The sequence below is a fragment of the Rhamphochromis longiceps genome, linkage group LG2 (genome assembly GCF_057381845.1).
Source record: "Rhamphochromis longiceps isolate RC_006_pf linkage group LG2, R_longiceps_female_GT1.1, whole genome shotgun sequence".
Lineage (NCBI taxonomy): Eukaryota > Metazoa > Chordata > Actinopteri > Cichliformes > Cichlidae > Rhamphochromis > Rhamphochromis longiceps.
In genome coordinates, this window is record NC_140558.1 from 35,320,869 (window position 1) to 35,343,587 (window position 22,719).

Here is a 22,719-nt window from a genome sequence, read left to right on the forward strand (position 1 = left end):
GCAATACAGCACACACACACAGATTTCCATCACTTCTGAGGATTGATCACAGTCATTTTCTGCAGAAGACTCACACTAAAATACTGATTTATGCATGTATGTATGTTTATGTCCAATTACATGAATAATCATATAGATGCATGTGTTTTCATATCAGAACACTCATTTACTTTTCCTAAAGCCCATAACCCTAAAGGCAACCATAATGACACCTGCACCTGGTTCGATTCATAATCAGACAAATTTCTAAGCTTCCAGATACACCCAAAAAGCTCCAGCATCACTTTTATGAAGCACATTATTACCAAAGTCCTCTTTGGTGATCTGATCTTATAGTGAAATGCATCCCTGTCTTTTTTTTTTTTTTGCAGACTCAGATGAAAATCTAGCTTTGTTGTAGCCTAGCTTACAACAAAAACTGTAAGAAAATCCATTCATCAATACCTGTAAAGTTGTTGATTGGTGGGTGGTGGTCAAAGTTTGCAGTGACAGTAGGAGAGACCTTGACTCCCTATGAGGCCTCCACCTGACTCCAGTCACTCACGTTTTGCGATGTGCATGATCCTGTTTAAACAAACCAAAAGACAACAACAAAAACCAATGAGTGAAAAATTTGAGGATTTAAAGTTCTGTGAGTGAAAAAGAGGAAGAGGAGAAAAACGCTAGAGCAGACAGTGGTGAGTGGAGCAGATAATAATGAATAAATATAATGAAAAATAATTAAATGCTGCTGCCTTAACTTTTGGGGAGTGACACTTGAATAACATAACTTCTGGTCGCACAACATTGTTTCTTTTATTTACTTTGCCAGTTAACATTAACTTAGCTGGCAGTCAGTCGACTCTTAACTCTTCCAGTCACTCTGGAGAGAGGAGCTTCTCATCTTTAAAACTCAAAAAAACCTCCAAAATCTGCCTCAGGTCAACCATGTTTTTGGGTCTTGAGAAAATAACAGTGGGCAGGCCAAAGGCTGTAAGCAGCACTGGTCGAATCAGCGCTCATTGCATGTTGATGTGGGTTTAGTTCTTTAAGAGAACTTTTTAATGTTAAGATTACTATGTGTATTTTTTGATACTAATTAATATTTTTATTGCCAATCGAGTGTCAGCCTGTTATACTGTCCTGTGAACTCTGGCTGTTTTTAAGAAGAGCGCAGTTTACCTGCATAGGCCAGCCCGCCCAGTGTCATCCTCAGCCATGCTAGTTACCACGACTGCTGCAGAAGCACTAAACTACTTTTAACTGAATAATTATAACTGAGCTCACTTTTGTCAGCAATATGGATGTTTACGTTTTTCATTACCAAATTGTATTAATTATTGTAACTTAGTGTTAATGCGTATCAGTAGACTTCAGCTGAAGGGCCACAGTGACTTTACTGGGTGAACTTAGACCCATCCATAACTAAATAATAAAATTTCATCACTCCTCAAGACCTTTTGCTGATTTTCAGTCCAGTTCTTGTGTAATTTGGCATACCTCATCCTTTTTTCGACATTTCCCTTTTTTTAAAAATGGCTCTGTGACAGCTGCTCCTCCACTGAGACCATTTCTGATTACTATTTTATGCGCATCAAACTGTGTTCCCTTTGGCATTCCTCATAGATTTGACTAAAGGAATGGGAACAAAATATCTGTTTTGCATCAGTGCTTTAAGACCTTTGGTCATCTTTCCAGTGAGGCTATAGCTCCACTTGCATGCACATAGAAAGCTTTGGTTTCAGGAAGTGTGCTCAAGCTTGTTGTGTGTCAAGCCATGAGTGTGTGAGCTGTGTCTTGTGATGAGTAGTGATGATGATATATATGTGTTTTTATAGTAATACTTCCATTTACATCTCTGCCCTCTCATAACACCCTCTTTAACTTGTTGTAGCAGCAGAAACCCATTGATACAAAAACAATAAGGTAATAAGAATGACTTTAAACAGTTTGTTTTGTAACTGACATAGCTCACACAACAATATGTGCTGCGTTTTCTTGTTTGCTTTAGCAACAGTGACATCCTGGCATCCCACACCCAAAAATGCAAATACAAACAAATCACATGTTGGTGAAATTAAATTACTTTATTTGTTTGTTGTAATGTCACTGTCGCCATTTTCCATCCTTCCCAACAACCTCAAACTAAAGAAAACTGACAGAAAATCAATCACCATCTGGTTATAATCAATAATCTCTGGAGTTTGAGTGCAGGCTGTCTCAGTGACTGTAGGGGACCAAGCAGGCAAAGCTGTGCTGTTGAAAAAGTGGGTTTCATTTCAATCAAAATTAAATAAAAGCATTAAAAATAATATTTAATGCAAGACATATAAATTTAGCAAATAAATAGGGCGAACTAAATAAACACTGCTCATAAATTACTGCTTACAAAACCTCACTTTAACAAAGAGAGCTAAAACACACGAGAGCACCATGAACCTAGAGTAGTGGAGCAAACCATTATGGATGCAAAGGGGAAAAATCACAGGGATAACAACTAAACTCACCACAAAGAAAATCCATGAACCCCACAGGTATCACAACAAATGGTTTGGTCCATTAGCCTCTGTATTTCAAACAACTCAGCCACCTGCTTTGAGTAACCATGAAGACCTGGAGCAGTCGACGTTTAATGCCAGCAACAGAGAAAGAGTGATTAGTGCAATTTCTATAAAACTCATTGTGTCGAAAAATGGTTGAATCAAAATAATCAGGTAAGCTAGTTATCTCTTATAACTGCACATTAGCTTTAAAGTCGTAACAAGGCTGTGAAACCTCAAACCTGTATGAGGGATTTAGGTGAGTGCAGAGAATGAATGGATGTTACTGAACTTGTTCCAGTGGTGTGTTTTTTGAACTTTGATCATGCAAACATTTTTGATAGAGGGACCTAAAGAATATTTGGATGCTAAAAACAAAGGCCTATCCTTGAAGCTATAATATGGAATTTTGTCTCATGTGTTAGAAACCAACCACATATTTTGAAGGTTCACCTTCACTGTAGAAGATGAATTATTTAATAGGTGAAGGATATCAATCGAGCCATTATGTTCAGCTTGTCTAATTCAGGGTTGCACGGTGAATGGAACATATCTCTAGCACAGGGCAAGAGTCGGGGTACACCGCTCTAATCACAGGGCTAAGGCTCATTTACCAATTTAGAACTACCAGCAATATAATTTAAAAAAAAAAAAAAAAAAAAAAGCTAACGAGCAGCAGCTGGATCGAAATCCAGAACTGTCTTGCTGTGAGGCAATGGTGGTAACCACTGCTCCCCTGATACTAAGGATACTGTACAAAAACTGGGATGTGTAATGTGTGTTTTCTGGTGTTTTATGACTGCCTTTTGCAGTAAGCCGGAATATCTGCAAAATGGCACACTGTTGGACGAAAGCACTTCTGATTTGAAAGGAGCGTGACACTTACTTTTTTACCGTGCAATGTGGTCCACTCGCATATGCGTTGTGCCAGAGTTCACACTGAGGAATCGAGCACTGTGGAATATTTGGATGTAATGAACAGAATTATGTGAGACAGAAAGAACTCCAACAAACCTGAACTTGGTCAGAATCTTTGAATAGTCCTTTACAGCAGCGGTCCCCAACCTTTTTTGCGCCACGGAACCGTTTATGCCCGACAATATTTTCACGGACTGGCCTTTAAAGTGTCGCGGATAAATACAACAAAATAAAACTAGTACCGGTACCGAAAAAAAGATTTATTCATAACACACGTGAAAAGACCCAGGAAAACAGAGTTAATGACAAAAAAAAACGATAACAAAATAACGCTGAAAACCGACAAAAACCCTGAAAACCATACATTTCACACTCGAGCCTCAACTCTCGCGGCCCGGTACCGAACGTTTCACGTGGTCCAGGGATTGGGGAACGCTGCTTTACAGGACTGGGCACGTCTTATTCAGGTGAGTGAGTGGGTCAGGCAAGTTTTACAGGTTTTTCCCATGTTGTCTTCCTAAAAGGGGAAAATCAAATCCGAGCAAGGGATACTAAATAAGCAAGTTTGTAATATTTATGGTTTCTCAAGGGATGAAGCAGTGTTGCTTACACATAACGGACAACTTGGCATGAACCAGCTTTAAATTGTAGCTTTAAGCACTTTGTTTTTGGAACTGGCTGTTAGTAACACAATGTATTTCAGTTTCTATCTTTATAATCTATAAAAAGTGCCAAAGAGAACAGGTTGATAGAAAAAAAAAAAATAGTATTTTGACCTAACAGGATGTTTCCAAAGTGCTATTAGCCAAAACCCTGGAATATTTCAACGTGGTGTGCAATCTTTAGAAACTAGACAAGCTGAAGATGGGTTTTTAAGTCTGCCAATAGCCTTCCATCTGTCACTAGTATCAACTTCTATTTTATTTATATAGAAGAACAGTAGTTTCTACAAAACTACAGAGAAAACCTCAATAATCGGATGACCCAACGAGGATGCACTTGGCGACAGTAGGAAGGAAAAACTCCCTCTTAACAGGAAGAAACCTCCAGCAGAATCAGGCTAGTGGAGGGGAAGTCATCTGCCGCGACCAGTTGGGTGTAAGGGAGGAAGACTGGATAAAAGACAGGCTGTGGAAGAGAGCCAGAGATGAATGACTGGGAATTCATCTCTGAGTGAGTGGGAAAGTTCCTTTTCCCACTCACTCTGGTGAGTGGGAAAAGGAACTTTTTAAGCCTAATCTTAAAAGTAGAGGTGTCTGTACCCTGAATTCAAACTGAGGGCCATCTACGAACATAGCAGAGGCTTTTGGCCTGGAATCTTTCAGTGTGGTGTGCAGCTTTCTTTGACTCTTCGTTTAATGAGTAAGACAGAATCAAACACTGCAGGCACTTTACTCTTGACTCATTTCACTCCATTGTAACAAGTTATTAGAGTAGTGAAATCTTTCTGTTCTGACTATCTGTGCTTTTTTTTTTTTTTTTTTTTTTTTTTCTCCTCTTCCCCCTCAGTGTCACCACTTGACTTTGCGTTCTTGTTGGATGACGTTTTTTGTGGGGGGGGGAGTTGCAGGCAAAGTTAATCCCTTATGTAGAAGCCTTATTCTAACCCTCTCCTTTTAATTTTAGTGAGGGGCTAATTATGCATTTTCTCATCAGCCTGGAGCACCGTGGAGAGTCATGAGTTACTGCAGCATCTTTTTTACAGCCTGTCAAGGAGAGAAAACCTATCACACATCCTTTTTTTTTTTTTTTTTTTTTTCCACGTGCACCAGCTGTGACAAAGAGGGTTCCACACGCACTCACGTTTTTTTTGTTTTTTCCCCCTCCCCTGTCTGAGTCACATGATCTTTTGGCTAAACTGTCTTAGCCTCCCAGCATCCACATCTGTCCTTTCTCCCACAGTGTATGTGGCTCTGCTATCTGGCCGGCTATACGTGCGCAAGTGTTTGTTTTCTTTAGCCACTAGCACCGTGAAGAATATTTTCTCTCCTATAGAGCAGAGAGGAGAAAAAACCGGAGGGAGGGAACTGATGAGGAAGAGGAAGGAAGAACTGTTCTATATAAAGCAAGCGCGAGAGGCTCAAGCTTGTGGTTTAAGAGCATTTGTAGAGACGCTTGGAGGCTGAACTGTGAGTACAAGACGGTAATGAACTGGAAATCATTGTAACTGAACAGCAGAGCGTTTTATGTGGAATACTTCCTCTTTGTGGCAACACGAGGTTAATCTTAGTAAGAATAACTTCTTTTTGTGTAACCTATGAATTCATGCAATATGTGTCTCTGGAGGTGTGACCTAAACTTGAGCAGGGCATTTTATGTCCAGATGTTTTCAGTTACAGCTCTTACGCAGCTGAAAAGGTTTTGATTTAAGGCGTTCTGTTTTGGGTTTTTTCATTTTCTTGTAGTAGATTTCTTGTAGTCTTTCCCTTTCAATTTGGAAGGGATGGAGAAACAGGGAAGGTGGGTTAAGGAAGAGCTTGGCATGCAGCAACAGGCCTGAAATGGAAACAAACCACGACTGCTAGACAAAATAAATGACTGCTGTTATATGGTCACATCATTCTTATTTTTCTTTAAACATAAGAATAAAATGCAGTATTTTGGTTTGGTTCTTTTAGCAGGTGCTGTGAGTGAAGCCCCCTCTGACTGTGTACAAGTTTGTGACGTACTTGTGAGTGTGAGCTGAGCCTGTGCGACCATGCCAGGGTCTGGGAGCGGTTTATCGGTGCAGCGCTGCCTCACCTTCACCACAGGTCTGGTGGAGTGCCTGTGTTTCGCTGGAGCCGTGTTTGGTTGGGCTTCTCTTGTGTTTGTCCTCAAGGAAGAAGGCTACTTCAGCTCTCTGTGTGTCAACGGCACAGGAGTCAATGGAACACTCGTTTTAGGTCAGTGTGATGTTCTTACCTTCACAACTTTGAGCAACAATAAGCTTGAAAATGGCTGAAGGATGGAAATTAATCAATCACCTGTTCCTTCTGTCTTTTCTAACTTTTGTTTCTGCAGATTGCGCCGGACAGGATGAACAGTTCTCGCTTATTTTTACCATTGCGTCTTTTATGAACAACTTTCTGACGCTGCCGAATGGTTTCCTTTTTGATCGGTTTGGTACTACAGTGACTCGGCTCTACGGAATGTAAGTCCAGCACCTTAAATAGTCAATGAATAATTCTAATCAAGAACATTCATATGAAAAATGTACTCTTATGTGGCACTAAAAGCCCAACAATCATGTTAAGAGAAATGAAGTGGTAAACTATTAAAGAGCACCAATAAGATGTCATAACTTTTGAGCAACAACTGCACAGTGCAACTTTTAATTAGTTTTTCCTCGAGATGTGATGGTTTATTGAAATTCTGCAGGTAATTCTAATATATCCTGCCCACAAATAAAATGGACTTAAAAAAACCCACAAAAAAAACCCTCCTAACTGCAAAGATTGTCTGTTTTTTAGATAAACAGGCATATTTTGACTAAAATGTTATCCCAGATTTTCCTGACAATTCCAGAGGAAGGATCCACTCTGTAATAGGACTTTTGCAAAACTTCTGGTCCTTACTGTCATGTTGAATTTCAAGAGTTAAAGTTGGTGGTTAGATGTTTTTATAGCATCTGTTTTTGAGAGTCCACTTTTAAATTCCATCATCTAGAAAACTACTTGAGAATTTTCTTTTAGGGAAGATATCAGGAATTATTGCGCGGCAAATGTGGAATTTCAGGCACATAACTCTGATTACCACAGAATGATGGATGCATGACTTTCCTGAAATACTTGGATATCTGATCTGACAGCAGATTTGGAGGCTTGAGGAACCACAGTATTTCAGCTTCTCACAAGTTAGGGACGTAAATAAAACAGTCCAAATTAGGCGACTAGTGTCACAAATATTAATATCTGAATTTGACCCCATGACCTAAATCGAAATGAGCATTATTTTTCTATCTCTGTCTGATCTTTGAGTTTCCTCGTGATTTCTAACAAAAACTCACATTAATGTGCGATAACCAAAGATTGTTTTGAAAGTAGAGTAAGGGGAAATATTTTCTTCTGCTGCCAGAGATGCCGTCTAAAGTTCAATTAAATGTCAGATTTAGCAGGGAAGGCAAGAAAATGGAAAGACGGTTAATCACAGAGTAATGTTTTCTTTTCTCCTCCAGATGCTCAGAATCCAACACTAAGCTGTCATCCCTCCTCAAAGTTAATCATGTAATGGAACACCAGACATACCTCTGCAGGGTTCTGCCCCAAATATCTAAATCCACAATAACAGACTGGCACTGAACAGATTCATGTTTCCAGTTATACAGGGTGGGGTGAAAATAAATAGCCAAGGAATGCTAGTAGTTGTAGAAGAGGCACCTAGTGCAGATGAGGATGCTTAGGCCAAGAAAAGGAAATTAAAGCTCTCCAAACGGCACCAGAAGCACATTTACTTGGTTGTGAGTGATGGTGTGTTAATGTAACGCATCTCAAAACAACCAGTTTGCCAAAGTGCTGCACAGTTATTAGGACACTAATGATCAAGAATTCATCAAATTGTTTTAGCAAATTGTGTGGCACAAATAACAAATGATACTTTTCAATTGCAGATTTCTTTACACCATAGGTACAGTGATGGTGGCCTTTTCTACTTCAGGTGAGAGTTCTCAAATAAAGATCAGAGTAAATAAATATCAACATGAACACAAATGTTACAGCTGTTATGTTTTTTTGTTTTTTCTTTCTCCTTTTTAGCTCTGGCCATCCTGCTCTTCCCAGCTCTCTCCCTCCTGGCTGTGGGTGGCATCTTATTTCTGATGACCAACATGCAGGTACTGGATCAGTTTAAGATTACTGCTGCGACATCAGGCAGTTTTAATAAATTTTATTATACATTTGACTATTTCTGTAAAAAAAACTCTTATATATTTTTCTAGAATGTCGGTTTGATCATTTTCCTGTTTGGGAAAGTAAAACCTTTTTTAGACCTGTCACATTTTAAACCTTTAAACCTCTCGACTTCTGAAATGCGCTTTTGCTTGTGAGCTCTGTGTGTAGATCACCAGAAAGAGCTGGAAAGACACATGATTATAACTTGCTAACTGACTCATCTATGGCCCACTTTGTCAGTAAAGCACTGTGTGAAGAAAGAGGTTCGACTGTGTGACCTTTTGTGATCTGTGTTCTGTGAATGTAAGACGTTCCACTCTTTCCTCAGGCTATCAGCAAACTGCAACAAAGCCAAAACACAGAAACCATCTTCACCACACTTTTTTTGCACAAATCCCTCTTGGGGAGGCCACGATGATTTATGAATTTGAACCACATTCTACATTCCCCCTCGAGCAAGACCTACAGCCAAGTGTTTGGACAGTGACAGGTTTTGTAGTTTTGCCTCTGTACACTGGATTTTTAAATCAAACAACTTGGGTGTCATTTGAAGTGCAGACTTTCAGCTCCAAACCTAACTGACAAACATTAAGCTGTCTCAAGGTTCAGGAGATGGATCGGTGTTCATGCTGTAGCTCACTGCTGTAAGGCAGCTGCATTTTTCACATTTGGTTTGACTTTGACACGATTTTCACTAAAATTACGTCGGCTCGAGCTGTTATCTACCATAGCACAGAACTTAAAAATAATCTTCAGCTGTGCACACTTGACTCCTAACTGAAAAACTGAACCAAGTTTATCTATTCTCCCCTCCCTTCGTGGGGAAAATAGATAAACTTGGTACAAATATTGAATTTGCATTTGGTCGCTGTTCACAGGAACTCTCAGTACAAGAGACGTAATCTCCTTCAGTTGTATCTATCAGTGATAGCGAAAACTTTAGGTATGCCCAATGTGTGTTTTTTGTCCAGAAACTTACAATAGACAACAGAAAGATGAATGCAGAGGGGACCAATATCAACTAAGAATTTTAAAGAGCCCCCACAATAACATTTAATTCAATTTTCCTAAAGGTAGGAAACCTGTTTGGCTCACGTCGCTCCACCATCATCACTCTTTATAACGGGGCCTTTGATTCTTCCTCGGCACTCTTCCTCGTCATCAAGGTGAGAAACATTTACACACAAAAGAATCAGCAGGATATATTGATGCTGTCTCGTGTAGCAATGATCACCACTACATCTCTTCTTCTCCTGTAGCTGTTGCATGAACGTGGCATCGCTCTTCGCTCCTCCTTCCTGTTTCTGTCCGCCTGCAGCGTCGTTCACCTGCTCAGGACTTTCTTCTTGCTGCCTCGGAAATTGATTCCATACCCGCTGCCGGATAACTACACATACGGGTATGAATCCACGGCAGACGTCTCAGACGAGTCTGCACTTAAAGTACAAAGTGTCATTTTTCTAAAATGACAAAGGACCATAAGGAGAGGAGGGATGCGCAGTTTTAATCAGTGGGAATGCTGGATAGAAAGCACCTGGATGCAGAAAAAGTGTGACTGGGTGAATCAGAAATGTTATGTAGTGCATTTCTGCTTGAGCTTTATGCAAGGACCAGTCAGTTCACATTTACAATAGCACTAATGTGTTTGGAAAGTGCCAAATGTACCTTGCAGCGTGGTTGCTAAAATAAAAACTGCAGTGAAGATGCATGAAATGATCATGCATGAGTTTAATTTTACTTTGATTAGTTTGTCTTGTGTTTGTGTTGCTGCCAATGAACAAAACCTGGAGTGGACAAGGAGGGCAGAGTTAGTGCTAAAGGAGAGTGCCATAGCTAAATCAAAAAGAGGAATCAGTGTAGCACTGTGGTCAGAATAGTTTCCTCATAGAGAGTTCCTGTTTTCATAGGAAACAGATCAAACATGCATCCAGTGCTTACTGAGAAAGCTCTTCCTCAGTAAGCTGAGTAAGAGAGCTCTTTACAGCCAATGATGACAAAGGCCCAATGATGAGGACATCAGTTGTATTAAAATCAACAGAACAGTTAAACCTCAGTATGAGGACAGCCTTTTTTTTTTCTTTTTTTTTTTTTAAATGCACTAGAGTCCCCGCCAATATAAACACAAAGTCTAAAACTGATCATAAGAGCAGAAATCTTATAATTGTGCATAATTTTCCTCACCTGTAGCTCAAAAGGTAGAAACGTTTGTCTGCTTATTGACATGCAGACTAGAGGTGCCAGGAATCAAACCACCAAACTTCCAAAGTATCCTTGAGAAATATACTGAACCCCAAATTGATGCATGTGTCTGAGAGTGAATGCTATGTTAAAGGACTTAGAGATAGGAAAACTGACTTGTGTGTATTTGTGTTAGTGGCTGAATGAGGTTTGTAATAAGAAAAAGCTTTGAATGCTCAACTTTTACCTCCCCCCCCCCCCCCCCCCCCACATCTCCATGCAAACATCCTGCATAATTTAAAATTCCAATAAACTCAATTCATAAAGTAAATGTAAAACAACTCGCTCGGTCCATTCTGTGTGCCGTTAACCCCGCTGTGACTTTGACCTCAGGATAACCTGTGGTAAATCGGACAATCGTATTGGTGAGGTGGCGGTAAACGGAGATGCACAGAAGGTAGAGGAAGTGCCGCTCAACAAGGATGCATCTGCAAAGCAAGGTCTGTGCCCAACTTGGAAAGAAAAAGAATGAACCAATCATACACAGTGCACTTATCCACTGTGATTTTTTTTTACCTATCTCTTTGCCTTCTTTCCTCATCTCTGTGATCTCCCGTCTCTCTCAGAGAAGAGTTTCCGTGACTGTTTGCTGTCCAGGTTCTTCATGTGGCATCTGCTTTGGCTGTCAGTGATGCAGCTCAGGCATTACCTGTTCATTGGCACCCTAAACCCCATGCTGCAGAGGCTCACAGCTGGAGAGTCCTCACTGGGTAATCGCACAAACACCACATCACTCAGTCTCAGCTCTAAGCACTTGAATGTAATTTTACTAAATCAACATGCGTTAGGTACTTTGAAAATGCATCAGTGTCTAAATTCTGCTTCATTAATAAACTGGCTTATCTTACACAGTAAGTGCAGTGATTTACAAACTAAAACTCCATGTTTTTGATGCCTTTTGAACCATCATGTCTCATATTTTGGTGGACTCTGCCTTTTATCCATTTTGTTTGTGTCCCTGCAGTGAGTCAGTACACCAATGCCTTTGCGATCACCCAGCTATGTGGCGTGCTGTGTGCTCCCTGGAACGGCCTCATTATGGACAGACACAAGGGCAAACCACGAGCTGAAGGTAACACCATGACTCTAATACTGATGTAGAATAAAAGACAACACCTCCCATCCCTGTGTGGATTGAATAATTTTCATGAATTCATTCAGTGATGGGTTTACATGAGATGCTGTCATGGTTTAGTTTTTGTGCATGCTATTTAAACTAGTCTTTTTATACCTTGTTTGAAGTTTTGTTTAAGTTTTACTTTATTTCAGACTAATGATAGGGGAGAAGAAAGGAAACTTGCATACAGTATATAAAGATTTGTCCACTTTAATCTTCAGTCTCATCTGAAGAGAGACCCTCAGGCTGGCTGCAGATTCATAAAGAGCGACATGCACACTTCAGTCATTATTGTGTTTGTAGGGGAGAGCGAGCAGGAGGTGGACCTGCGGGCGACGGTGCTTTCTCTCTTCCTGACGGCCCTGCAGTGCCTGTTGTTTTCCATTTGTGCCTCCACCCCATACCTGCCTCTTCAGTACCTCACCTTCATCCTGCAGGTGCTCAACCGCTCCTTCCTCTATGGCGGCAACGCGGCCTTCATCAGTGTGGCGTGAGTATCAAACATGCACGCTAATCAATGAATAGTTTACATTTCACAGCACTCTTTCAACACAACTGTAACTCCACGAAATATTTCTGATATTTAATGAAACACAAAAGATAAGAAATCTATGGTTTAAAAAAGATAACACATAAAACACATATCTTAGTGATGACTCATCCATCAAAACAGTGAAAAAACAATAACAAAAGAAACTTATCAGAAAGAATTGTTTTTGATGAGGTATGTAATTTTTTTTTTTTTGTTTGTTTTTAAATAAGCCAACCTCTATATACACATGTGCATAGAGGCAGGCAGGTTTACACACTGGTCTTTAAAAATGTTTAGAGGAGAGCATTACTCAGCATTTCCTCTTTAGATCACTAGATGGCAGTATATAACAGCTGTGTTTATAACATGAAGCATTTCATTCATCCAAATTTGGGATATGCTTTTGCTACAGCAGTTAAAATGAAGTCAAACACAGCAAATTAAAATAAATTATTTTAGTAAGTAGAGTAATGCCTAAAAGTGAAATCTTACAAAATAGCTAGTTTGTATTTTGGAAACTTCTGGGATTTTTTTTTTTTTTTTTGGCAATCTCGTCTCTGGTTTACAAAGGTTGGTCAAAGAAAGGGAAAACATCCATTGTGCTGCAGTTCTCTGGGTGAAAATTAATAAAAAATTAGTAACCCCAGGTGTGTAAATAGATCTAGATCATAAGAGGAGAAAAGTAATTCAAATACCTCAAACCTCTTGCCACGGCCAAAGTACTCAGAAGAGCATCTCAGCAGCAGCAGAAGACCACGCAGTGGCCTCTCCTGTCAGCTAAGAACAGGAAGCTGAGGCTGCAGTTTACAATAGAAGAACACAAGACTGGAAAAACATTGAGTCTAAACTCTTGAAGTCAGAATTAGATGTAAACAACATGAAAGCATGGATCAGCAGTTCAGGCTGGTGGTGGATTTTCTTGGCAGACTTTGGGCCCATTAGTACCAGTTTAGCATAATTTAAATACCTTGTTAGTAGTATAAATCTAAATTTAAAAAATGAATGTATTTAAAAAAAACCAAATATATTAAATACTTAATCAACAAAAGTGAAGTCAGCAGAACAAATAATGCATTGTAGGAAGCTGCTGCATGAGTAATAAGTGCTCAGTCTGTACAGAGGGGGACCAGGATGGTCTATAAGTTTGTTCAGTGACATCATCTCTACCACAGCTTCATATTTTTAAATGCATCAAAGGGTCTTTAATGTTAGCTGCTGACAAGTAAATGTATACAAATGCTCTTAGACTGCATGTAAATATAGTATACTTGTAATAAGTAATTATTTCCACATTATTGCTGCCTGTCCTGGTTAAATAATTCTTGTGTGATCTCCTTCCTCCTTACTTTCTCGCTCTGTGTGTTTAGTTTCCCATCCTGCCACTTTGGGAAGCTGTATGGTCTGGTCATGGCTCTGTCTGCGGTGTTTTCGCTGCTGCAGTATCCCTGCTTTGCTCTGGTTAAAGTCTTGGATGGGGATCCATTATATGTAAATACATTTTTATGATCAATCCTTGCTCCTTATCTCATCCTTTCTCTCCTCACATCTTCATCATTTTTTTTTCTCCATTTTTTTTTCCAGGTGAACATTGGTCTGACACTGCTCAGCCTGCTGGCCTTCATCCACCCCCTCTCAGTCTACCTGCACTGTCGAAGTGTTTCCTCCCAGCGGGTCAAGAATAAAGCCATGACGCAGTCTTCTTAAAGTCTGTACAGTAACTCATTCTTATAAGTTTACTACCAGTGAGAATTACCTCTTCAACTTGTTTCATGTGGTTAAAGTGCTATTTCCACATTCCTGACAGGAAGTATTTGTTTGCTCTTTAGGCTCTGTACTGAAATAATGATAGAAGCTGATTTTTCTTAAAACTACAAATGGTCTTTTTCTTTGAGGATCACCAAAGTTTGCATCTTATATTAGTGAGATCTCCTCTTAATCAATGACTGTGCTTATATAATTATATGGGGCTTTACTTTCACCGCACCAATAATCTGCTTGTCTGCATTTTGGTTCTATTGCCTGTTTTTCCTTTGCAGACGTTCATTTTAATAATTTCCCCAGCTACTGATTTGCTCAAATTAATTGTGTGTTTTGTTTTTTTCACACTCACATGATTCTCACTTTATATTAACACACACCTCCACAGCAGTGCAAATGTAGCTATAGACCAGCACTGAAACAGCAACCAAACCTTACACATCTGTCAAACACAGTTCTTTGAATATTCATAAAAATCATCTCAAATGTACTTAAAACAAAACTGCTGCTCGGCCCGTTTTATTAATATTTGCATCGTTTTGCTTTAGATTGAATCTACTGAAAGACAGAGCCTGAAGAACAACAAAGCATTCAGATACTAACTTTACTGGCTGTTCTTTTTTCTTTTCTTTTTTTTTACGTACCATAAGTTGGCTGTAAATGAATTTCAGATTGTAAAGTGTGCATTCGCAAAGCTTTGTGTATGCCCAGTGCAAAAATGACTATCTGTCATAGAAAAGATTCTGCTCTGCAGCTTTTTAACTCCCTTTTGCAATTTCAGAGTTTAAGCAGGCTCTGAGCTGCTGTCTCTGAAGCATGTAAACAAACCGATGGTGCTAATGTGTCCTTTTCTCTAATCCTGCTTTACCGTCCGTTTCTGTAATCATGCTGGCTGCCCTAATAATATATGTGCAAAAACTATGACATGTCTTGATTCTTGTTTTAATGCACTTTTATTATTACATCCTTTTTTTTTTTCTTTTCTTTCAAACAATTGCTAGATTGTTGGCAAGATACTGAAGGTATGCATGGATTTGCATAAAAACTAAATGAAGTTACAAAGTTTTCTATGAAGTTACTATAAAAGTAAGGATTCCATGAAATTGGGGGAGATTATAATTTTGCAAGTACACATCAGATTGAAACAAGGTGAAATATAATTTTTATTTTCCTGAGCAAATATGAAAGTAACTTGGGTCCAGATGAAGTCTTGGATCCAGGGGCTCTGTTCACACATTGTATGGAGGGAATTCCAGCCTTGGCAGAGAAATGCTTTCAACAAATACACTGCTTTTGTTTTTTGTTTTTAAATATTGTGTCATTGCTCCAGTGTGAACATCTTCAACTTCTCTCTCTGTGTTGTGTTTTATGTGTTTTTACCTCTAATGAGTAAAGGACCAACAGTGTGGCTATAGTGAGAACATAAGGGACATTTGGGAACAAAAGCAATAATTGTAAGCTCGTTCTTGGCTTTGAGCTATTTAAGGAATGTCTTGACAGTACGTCAAAAACATGGTTGATGAGGGAAGTGGAGTATAAAAACTACTTTGCCATCTGCTTGCTTCAGTGCACATGGTACAAACTGCACTGACATCATGACAATAATCAACAGTAAGGGATGCTTGTTTGCGTCCAGGATGTGAATTTTCAGGTGTTCAGTGTGGAGGAGCGTGGTTTCCTTTTTATTTTATTTTTATTTTTTTTAAATGTGTTGTACCTGGTAATGTTGACATGTGAAGGATGTTAAAGGGAATGTCTCCTATAGTATTTGTTTCAGACTCTAAGTATTTTTCTGAAGTGCCAAGTGTTAAGAGGTAGTAATAATATTGAAATTTGCATGTAAACAGTACTGTGCAAAAGTGTTTACCCATCGCTCGTTTCTTTATATTTTGCAAGCTCTTCTTTCAATATCGGCTGCCTTTTGCTCCTTTCTCTGTCAAGATGATCCCACACTGCCTCATAGTGAGGTTCAGGCTCTGGGAAGGTCAGTGACTGACAGTGCTCAACTGTGCCTTTTTTTTGTTTTTTCACTTTATCAGGTATGCTTTTACTGCACTGCCAGTGTGCTTGGAATCTTTGTTTGGCTGAAAAACGAAGCTGTTGACAAGATGTTTTCCAGATGTATCGCACGTAGGAATAAAATAGATTTACATTTTTCTATGGTCAAAATTTCACAAATCATGACAACACTTCACCATGCCGAGATGTGCCAAGTTTTTACATAGTAACGCTAGGGTTTCCTTGTTGGTGCAAATTTATTTTTTTTTATAAATATACCTTATCAAACCATTATCTTGGGCATTTTATTTGTAGGTTAGACTGCTCAAAGCCACCTTTAAAATAAATAAATCTGAGCTCTTGGAAGCAATCTAAAGAAACTACTCCAGACTTTGCACTGTCTTAACCTACAAACTTCTTTTTTTCAGCAACAAAGTCTTTTGATATTATCTATAGTATAGTAAAGGGAATTCATATTAGCCTTGAATGCAGTTTCAGTTTTTAACTGTGGTGAAACTGTTATATCCTCATGTGCAGGTGCCAAAGAGATAGAAAGTGCAATTATGATGTAAAGAAACCTATGAGACATGTCCAGTATATGTATATTTTACATGCACATATCCAATACTATATTTCAATAAATGTGACAATTAGTGGCTTTTTGTCCTTGATTTATTGAATGTTTTGTCTGTTGCTTGAATACTTGACCAAATGATGTATTATTGCAATATGTTTCTAAAGGTGTGTGTGTGTGTGTGTGTGTGTGTGTGTGTGTGTGTGTGTGTGTGTGTGATATAATTATACATTATTTAGGATTTAAAGCAACAAATAAACCACTAGATATATTAAATGAATAATTGAAGACCATCACTGAAGATAATTGGCACCTGCTCAGCCAGGTTTGGTTTATTTATGGTGATGAAGACTGGGTCATTGTGTGACCTTAGTCTTTTTTTTTTTTTTTTTTTTTTTAAGTTTGAAAAACTAAACATGCTGCCATCATTGTGGGTGCGTTGTATGGGAGAAAGGACCATCTACCAGGATAGGAGGCTTCTGTTCCACATATTTTTCTCTTTTAATTTGACAGATGTTGCGTGCTCCCCATCTCTATGGCACTGAAAGGCTAAGGAGGTGGAATTGCCATGTGTAAAAACATGAAGTATTGAGGCTTTTCACATGCGATGGCTCTGTGGTTGCCTGACAGCAAAAAGATCATTGTGTTTTAGCTTCAAAGCATGCTACCTTAATTCGCTTGTCACTGCTGTGCACTTGAGGAAAGAGAGCTGCAAAGTTGCTGTTCTGTTTATAAAACTCATGATGCATTAAACAGCTTTATAAACTGAATATTAGATCTTCAGTTTGCTGCTGCAGAATTAAAGACTAACATTAGGAAATCAATCTCAAGACTACACACCTGGAAAGAATGCTGTTAGTCCAAACAGAAGACAAGTGAAGGGTTTTAACATGAAATGAGACAGATTCTTACAGTATATAGTAACCATTTGTACATAGTATAGGATTTTGGCTTTTTGTGCACAGTTTTCATTTATTTTTTCCATTTTTATTTTTAAATCTAATTCACTTTTTCTTCCTGTCCATGTGCTGCTGTATGTAACAAGTGAATTTCCCAGTTTGGGATTAAATAAAAGCTGCCTATTCTGCTAATTTAAAACATCAAAGCTAACAGGTGTGAACCAGTTTGTGTGTAAGAACTTTTATGAATCCTTGGTTTCAAACGGCCTCTGTTTGGATGAGATGCATCCAGAAATTTGGGACGTGCTCAAAATATGTGACCAGCACAATATGTGACAGAACAGCATAAAATAGAATTACAAATAGTGAGCTCATCAGACCTGTAAGGGTAGACCGTGCATTACCTGCTGCCAGCACACATCCTGAAGCCCCGAGGATACTGTCAGAGGTCAAACGACAGAGTGAGCAATGTAGTTGCCATCTTTAGAAGAAGGTGGTGCATGTTTGCATGAAACAAACCAGACAAGTCCTCAGATTCTATAAGCTGTATCATTTCATGTTCTTAAAACATTGTTGGATGTGAGTTTGTTAATGTCAGAGAAGTGTTGTGCTCAATCTGTTGAAAACAGATCTGATATCACTTCACACCTGCAGGATTCACGGCAGCCTTGGAGGACAGCATGACTTCTCCAGTCATACTCATACTGTTGGCAATCCGGGTGGCAGTTGCCATGTTTTTGTGGGAAGTGCTGAGATTTCAGATGGGGAAGAATACTTGGGGAAAATCTCTGGCACCTGAAATAACAGGGACACTCCCCCACACCTGCTGTGCCCTGAAATTAAAAATAAAACTTGATGCTACTGAACAAAGTCTTTCACATCAAGTGTGTGTGTGTGTGTGTGTGTGTGTGTGTGTGTGTACGCAGTGTGTATGCACATGGTGACAGGTTCTTCCCTTGCATCCATGCATCTGCGTCATTGATGATCACAACCTCAGCATCTCGCCAAATTAAAAATACAGACTTGCATAAATGAGTGACAGAAATAGGAGCGAGAGCGGGAGGAGTGGAAGATAAAAATAAGGTTGTCTGTTAATGAGGTGAATTGTGTGCACTAATCAATATGAATATGTTCTCGAGACAGAGGATGTCTTATATGAACACACAGATTTAATAGGCGACCTCAAGCTGTGCCAACTAAATTGTGTCGCTCTCTGTGATTGGTCCAACAAGAGAAAAACATGTTAAGGCCTCACATTGTCAGCCTTTATCTGCTGTCTCCCATCTGCTATGGCAGCTAATAGGAAAACAGTTTATGCCTGAAACTGAATGAATAAGTGTCTCATCAGGCTCCATCATCTACTCTGAGCTTAGAGTTGCAGCACTAAACAAACTGTTCAAGGCTGTGAGGTCCCTGGTCTCTTAATGGGACATCAGACATGGCCAAAAAATGATGGATGCCTCTGTTTATATACTCTTTATGGATGGAAAGTACATTTATTTAAGTGCTGTACTAAAAGTATTGAGGCTCTTGTGGCCAGGGGCGGATCTACAGGGATAGCATGGGGTGGCAAGTGCCATCATATAATGATCTCATGCCACCCTAGTTTTGCTTATCACAATGCTGTTTACTAAAAATAAGCTAGCATTAACACTTTGAGCCTGGCTACAATTAACACTGAATATAAATTCTAAAAGTGAATATACTGAATGACTGATGTAGGATGACATAGGAACAAGCTGCAGCCAGGCTGAGTCTTTTATTTTGTTTTTTAATTTTATTGATAGACCACTAATATATATATATGATTAAAAAATCTATATACATGATGATCTTTTTTGAATACTGTTGACATGTTTAGTGCAGGAAGAAACAATAAAAAGGGCATTTTCAGTTGTTTTGTTTTGTGTGCCAGTGAGGGTACCAGTGAATGTCACAGTACCTGCCAAAAAGCCACCAAAGGCAACGTAAACACTGTCTCGAGGTGGAAACCAGGAGGAGTGATACACCTCCTGTTGTTTAGGCCTCCGGTGTGCACCTCTGTCTTGTAGTGGACAAACTAATTTTGTGTGTCATGTGTGGCATCTTATTGTGACAGACGATTGTTCTCTAATTTTAGTTTTACCTTGTGACTTACCTTGTTTCCTTTTTTACTTTCTCACACTCGTTGACTCTGGAGTTTGTCCCTTAATTGAACTCACTTGGAACACATTATATAAGGACTGCACTCACGTTCAGCTCACTCTTTTCACTCCCAGGGGCAGCAGCTGAGGTGTGTTTGGTTTGTTCTTCTGAGTTTAAACCTTAAGTGAGTGACTTGACCGTGGTGCAGGAGGTTGGGAAGCGCATCTGTAACTGGAAGGTTGCCGGTTTGATCCCTGGGCTCTCTTTCCTGGTTGTTGCGTCCTTGGGCAAGACACTTTACCCTACCGCCTACTGGTGTTAGCCAGAGGGGCCGATGGCGCGTTATGGCAGCCTCACTTCTGTCAGTCTGCCCCAGAGCAGCTGTGGGTACAACTGTAGTGTATGAATGTGAGAGTAAATGAATAATGGAATTGCGCTTTGGGTGCCTTGAAAAGCGCTATATAAATCCAATCCATTATTATTATATTTTGACACACCAGTCCAATCTGACATTCCATTTGGTGCTCAATTGATCTGTCAAATGTATAAATACATGCGACTGTGAGATTTGTATAGAATATTTGTATATGCCACTTAGTTCAGAGGGTCAATGTGAGATTAGAAATTCTATCAAAAATGAAATTATTCAAAAATTGTCTGAAATTCAGCCAGTTCCATTGATTTTAATTATAATGATCAACACATTTGGTAAAATGATGACCTCAGAAAAAGAGATTCAACAATGACGCAAGTAACAAACTACAATATTAACAAGTTGGACAAAAGTAAGCAAACCCATATGGGGCATAAATTATTTTTACCACATATGTTGATGACGACAGCACAGTTTTCACAGAAAAAGGAGATCCGAGCCTCACTTTCCCCTCATAGGTTGTCCTGTCTCTCTTGTGATGTCACTGACAGCAGATGTCCTTAATATGGTCATATCAGGCGTACAGCGCTGGCAGTGAGCACAACAGCCCCACCCACCTGCTGTTCAAATCTTTTGTTTGTGAGAGGCATTCAGTCTACAGAAAGATTGGCTTACAGGAAGAGGAGCTTAAAAAGACTTGTTTCAAGACAGTTGTTGAATTGAAGAGCTTCAAAAAGACTGAGCATGAGATCAATTAGTTTTGTTATGAGGTTTAAATCATGCTTACTGCCATCCAAGGATAAAAATGTTGAGATAGAAATGAGTATAATGGTTCTATTTAATGTATATTTAATCTGAAGTTGCTGATCACTTGAATTGTATGCGTTTTCATTACATGCATTATATATTGTGCAGAATATGTATTTCCATGAACAGTATGCCTCTGTACAAAACTACAAAGGCATTTAAATCAAACACTCGAGGTGTGATTTGAAAGTGTTTGACTTCAATTTTTAGTAGGTCGCAACTAGGAACAAGCAAAGGCTCAACTAATCTCAGTGACCCCAACAAAAAAAAACCACACCCCAGTTTCAGTTTGCCACTAAGAATCATTTCTTGTTAGAAACTCTTGTTCCTTTTCCTGCAAAAAAGGAACAAAAAGATGGAAGGAGTCTGGGTCCAGCCACACCATGGGCCAAAGGATTTTGTCTCCCAAAATGAATGATGAACAAAAACTAAACTATCAAATAAAACTGCAAAAGATAAACAAAAACCAAGAGATATCAGTGCAAGTGAGGGAGGCAATCATTACAAACCTGCCAGAGACAGGAGTGGTCTACTCAACAATCTTGTTCAATAAATAAAGACAAGATCACTCGCTGGTCATCTCACTAAGATCCAAAGTTCTGAAAGGCCACAGAAGAGAACTAAAGTGCAGATGCACAAATGTATTTCCTTGCTTGAAAAAAATCAACTTCACAACATAGAGAGCAGTCTAGTAGAAGAAGGTGTATCATTATCAGAGTCTGCAATGAAGAGACTCCCACATGAATGTAAATACAGGTGGTCTACAAAAAGGTGCAAACCACTGGTTACACTCAAGAATAAGAGGGCCAGACTGGACTTGGCTAACAAATATCTCAAAAAGTGACTGCTGGTACATGTAGCAGGATGAATTGTGACGTATAAAGGGATGTACTCAGATTCAGCCAGTTGATGTAGAATTGATCTGACAGAGCTTTAGAGTGCAAAAGCATGTCTGAGTGCATATTACAAAAGCATTCCAAGAGCTTCTCAAGGTGAAGAAAGGTGATAGTTTTTGATAACCAAGTTATTCACCTGATCTCCTACAGAAGAGGCCTATTGCGTGCCACAGTTTGTGTCTGTCTTGTTTTAAACATAATCATTGTGGCCTAAACCTCATGCTTTTGGAACTAAAAGAGTGAGGGTGAAAAGTTATCACCTAACAGCTTTGTGAAGCTGAATGAAAACAAATTCCTTAAGATTTTCTGCAAAGGCTTAAACAGAGGTTTTTAAACCAGAGTAATAAAAGTAAAAGTAATTACTTATGTTTGTATGAGATGAAGTCATGATTTTGGCCTGTTCCATGTCCACATACTTTTAGTCCTAAAGAGGGCCACTTTCCACTTCAGTTATCAGTGACTAAAGCACACGTTACACAACTACACTTTAGATTTCTCTTATTTTGCATCTCCCAGTTTTGCAGTGAATTTGGTTTCAGATACATCACGTTAATTACACAACTAAACATGAACTTTACAGCTTCTCCACTGACACTGAAACAAAATATCAAATGATTCATTGTCTCGTTAGCTAAGTCTTGTCAGACCTTTTCTGTCCCAAAAGACACCCACATTTTGTCTGATTCATACATTTCTTTCAAGTTCACAGTGCATTAAAAGGCAGAGATTTGAAAACGATTCTTGGACTAGCTGTGCTGACCAATTCAAATGACTTTTTGCAATACCTCACAGGGTTTAGGTCCTCAGATGCCTTTAATGATAAGCTTAACCTCCCCCATACCAAGAGGTCGAGAAATACAAGGAGCCTGACGTAAATGAGACAAACTTTGAGAGAGCGAAGCCATGAAAGCAAAGTTTCTGGAGTTTTCTCCTTGAATTTCCACCCTGTGGGCAGAGATCCGCACTCAGTCCTCACACAAGGTCTTCAGCTGTGTGTGTATGTTTGTATGTGTGAGTGGGGGTTATGGACAGAGTCACCAACACTTTTTTTAGGATCAGGACAGATCCTTTGAACATGCTGTGTTTACACCAGTTCAA

General features: G+C 39.2%; 1 protein-coding gene across 1 annotated transcript; it reads left to right on the forward strand.

Annotated features, from left to right (window-relative positions):
• The first annotated feature begins 2,523 nt into the window (after nucleotides 1–2,523).
• slc43a3b (solute carrier family 43 member 3b) lies at nucleotides 2,524–16,599 on the forward strand. The gene is made up of 13 exons (XM_085425764.1): nucleotides 2,524–2,693; nucleotides 6,056–6,322; nucleotides 6,441–6,570; nucleotides 8,026–8,072; nucleotides 8,171–8,247; nucleotides 9,379–9,471; nucleotides 9,565–9,704; nucleotides 10,877–10,983; nucleotides 11,110–11,253; nucleotides 11,508–11,615; nucleotides 11,964–12,150; nucleotides 13,560–13,680; nucleotides 13,774–16,599. The coding sequence occupies exons 2-13, from the start codon at nucleotides 6,136–6,138 to the stop codon at nucleotides 13,894–13,896; spliced, it is 1,464 nt and encodes a 487-aa protein (XP_085281890.1). The 5' UTR covers nucleotides 2,524–2,693; nucleotides 6,056–6,135; the 3' UTR covers nucleotides 13,897–16,599.
• Nucleotides 16,600–22,719: the final 6,120 nt, after the last annotated feature.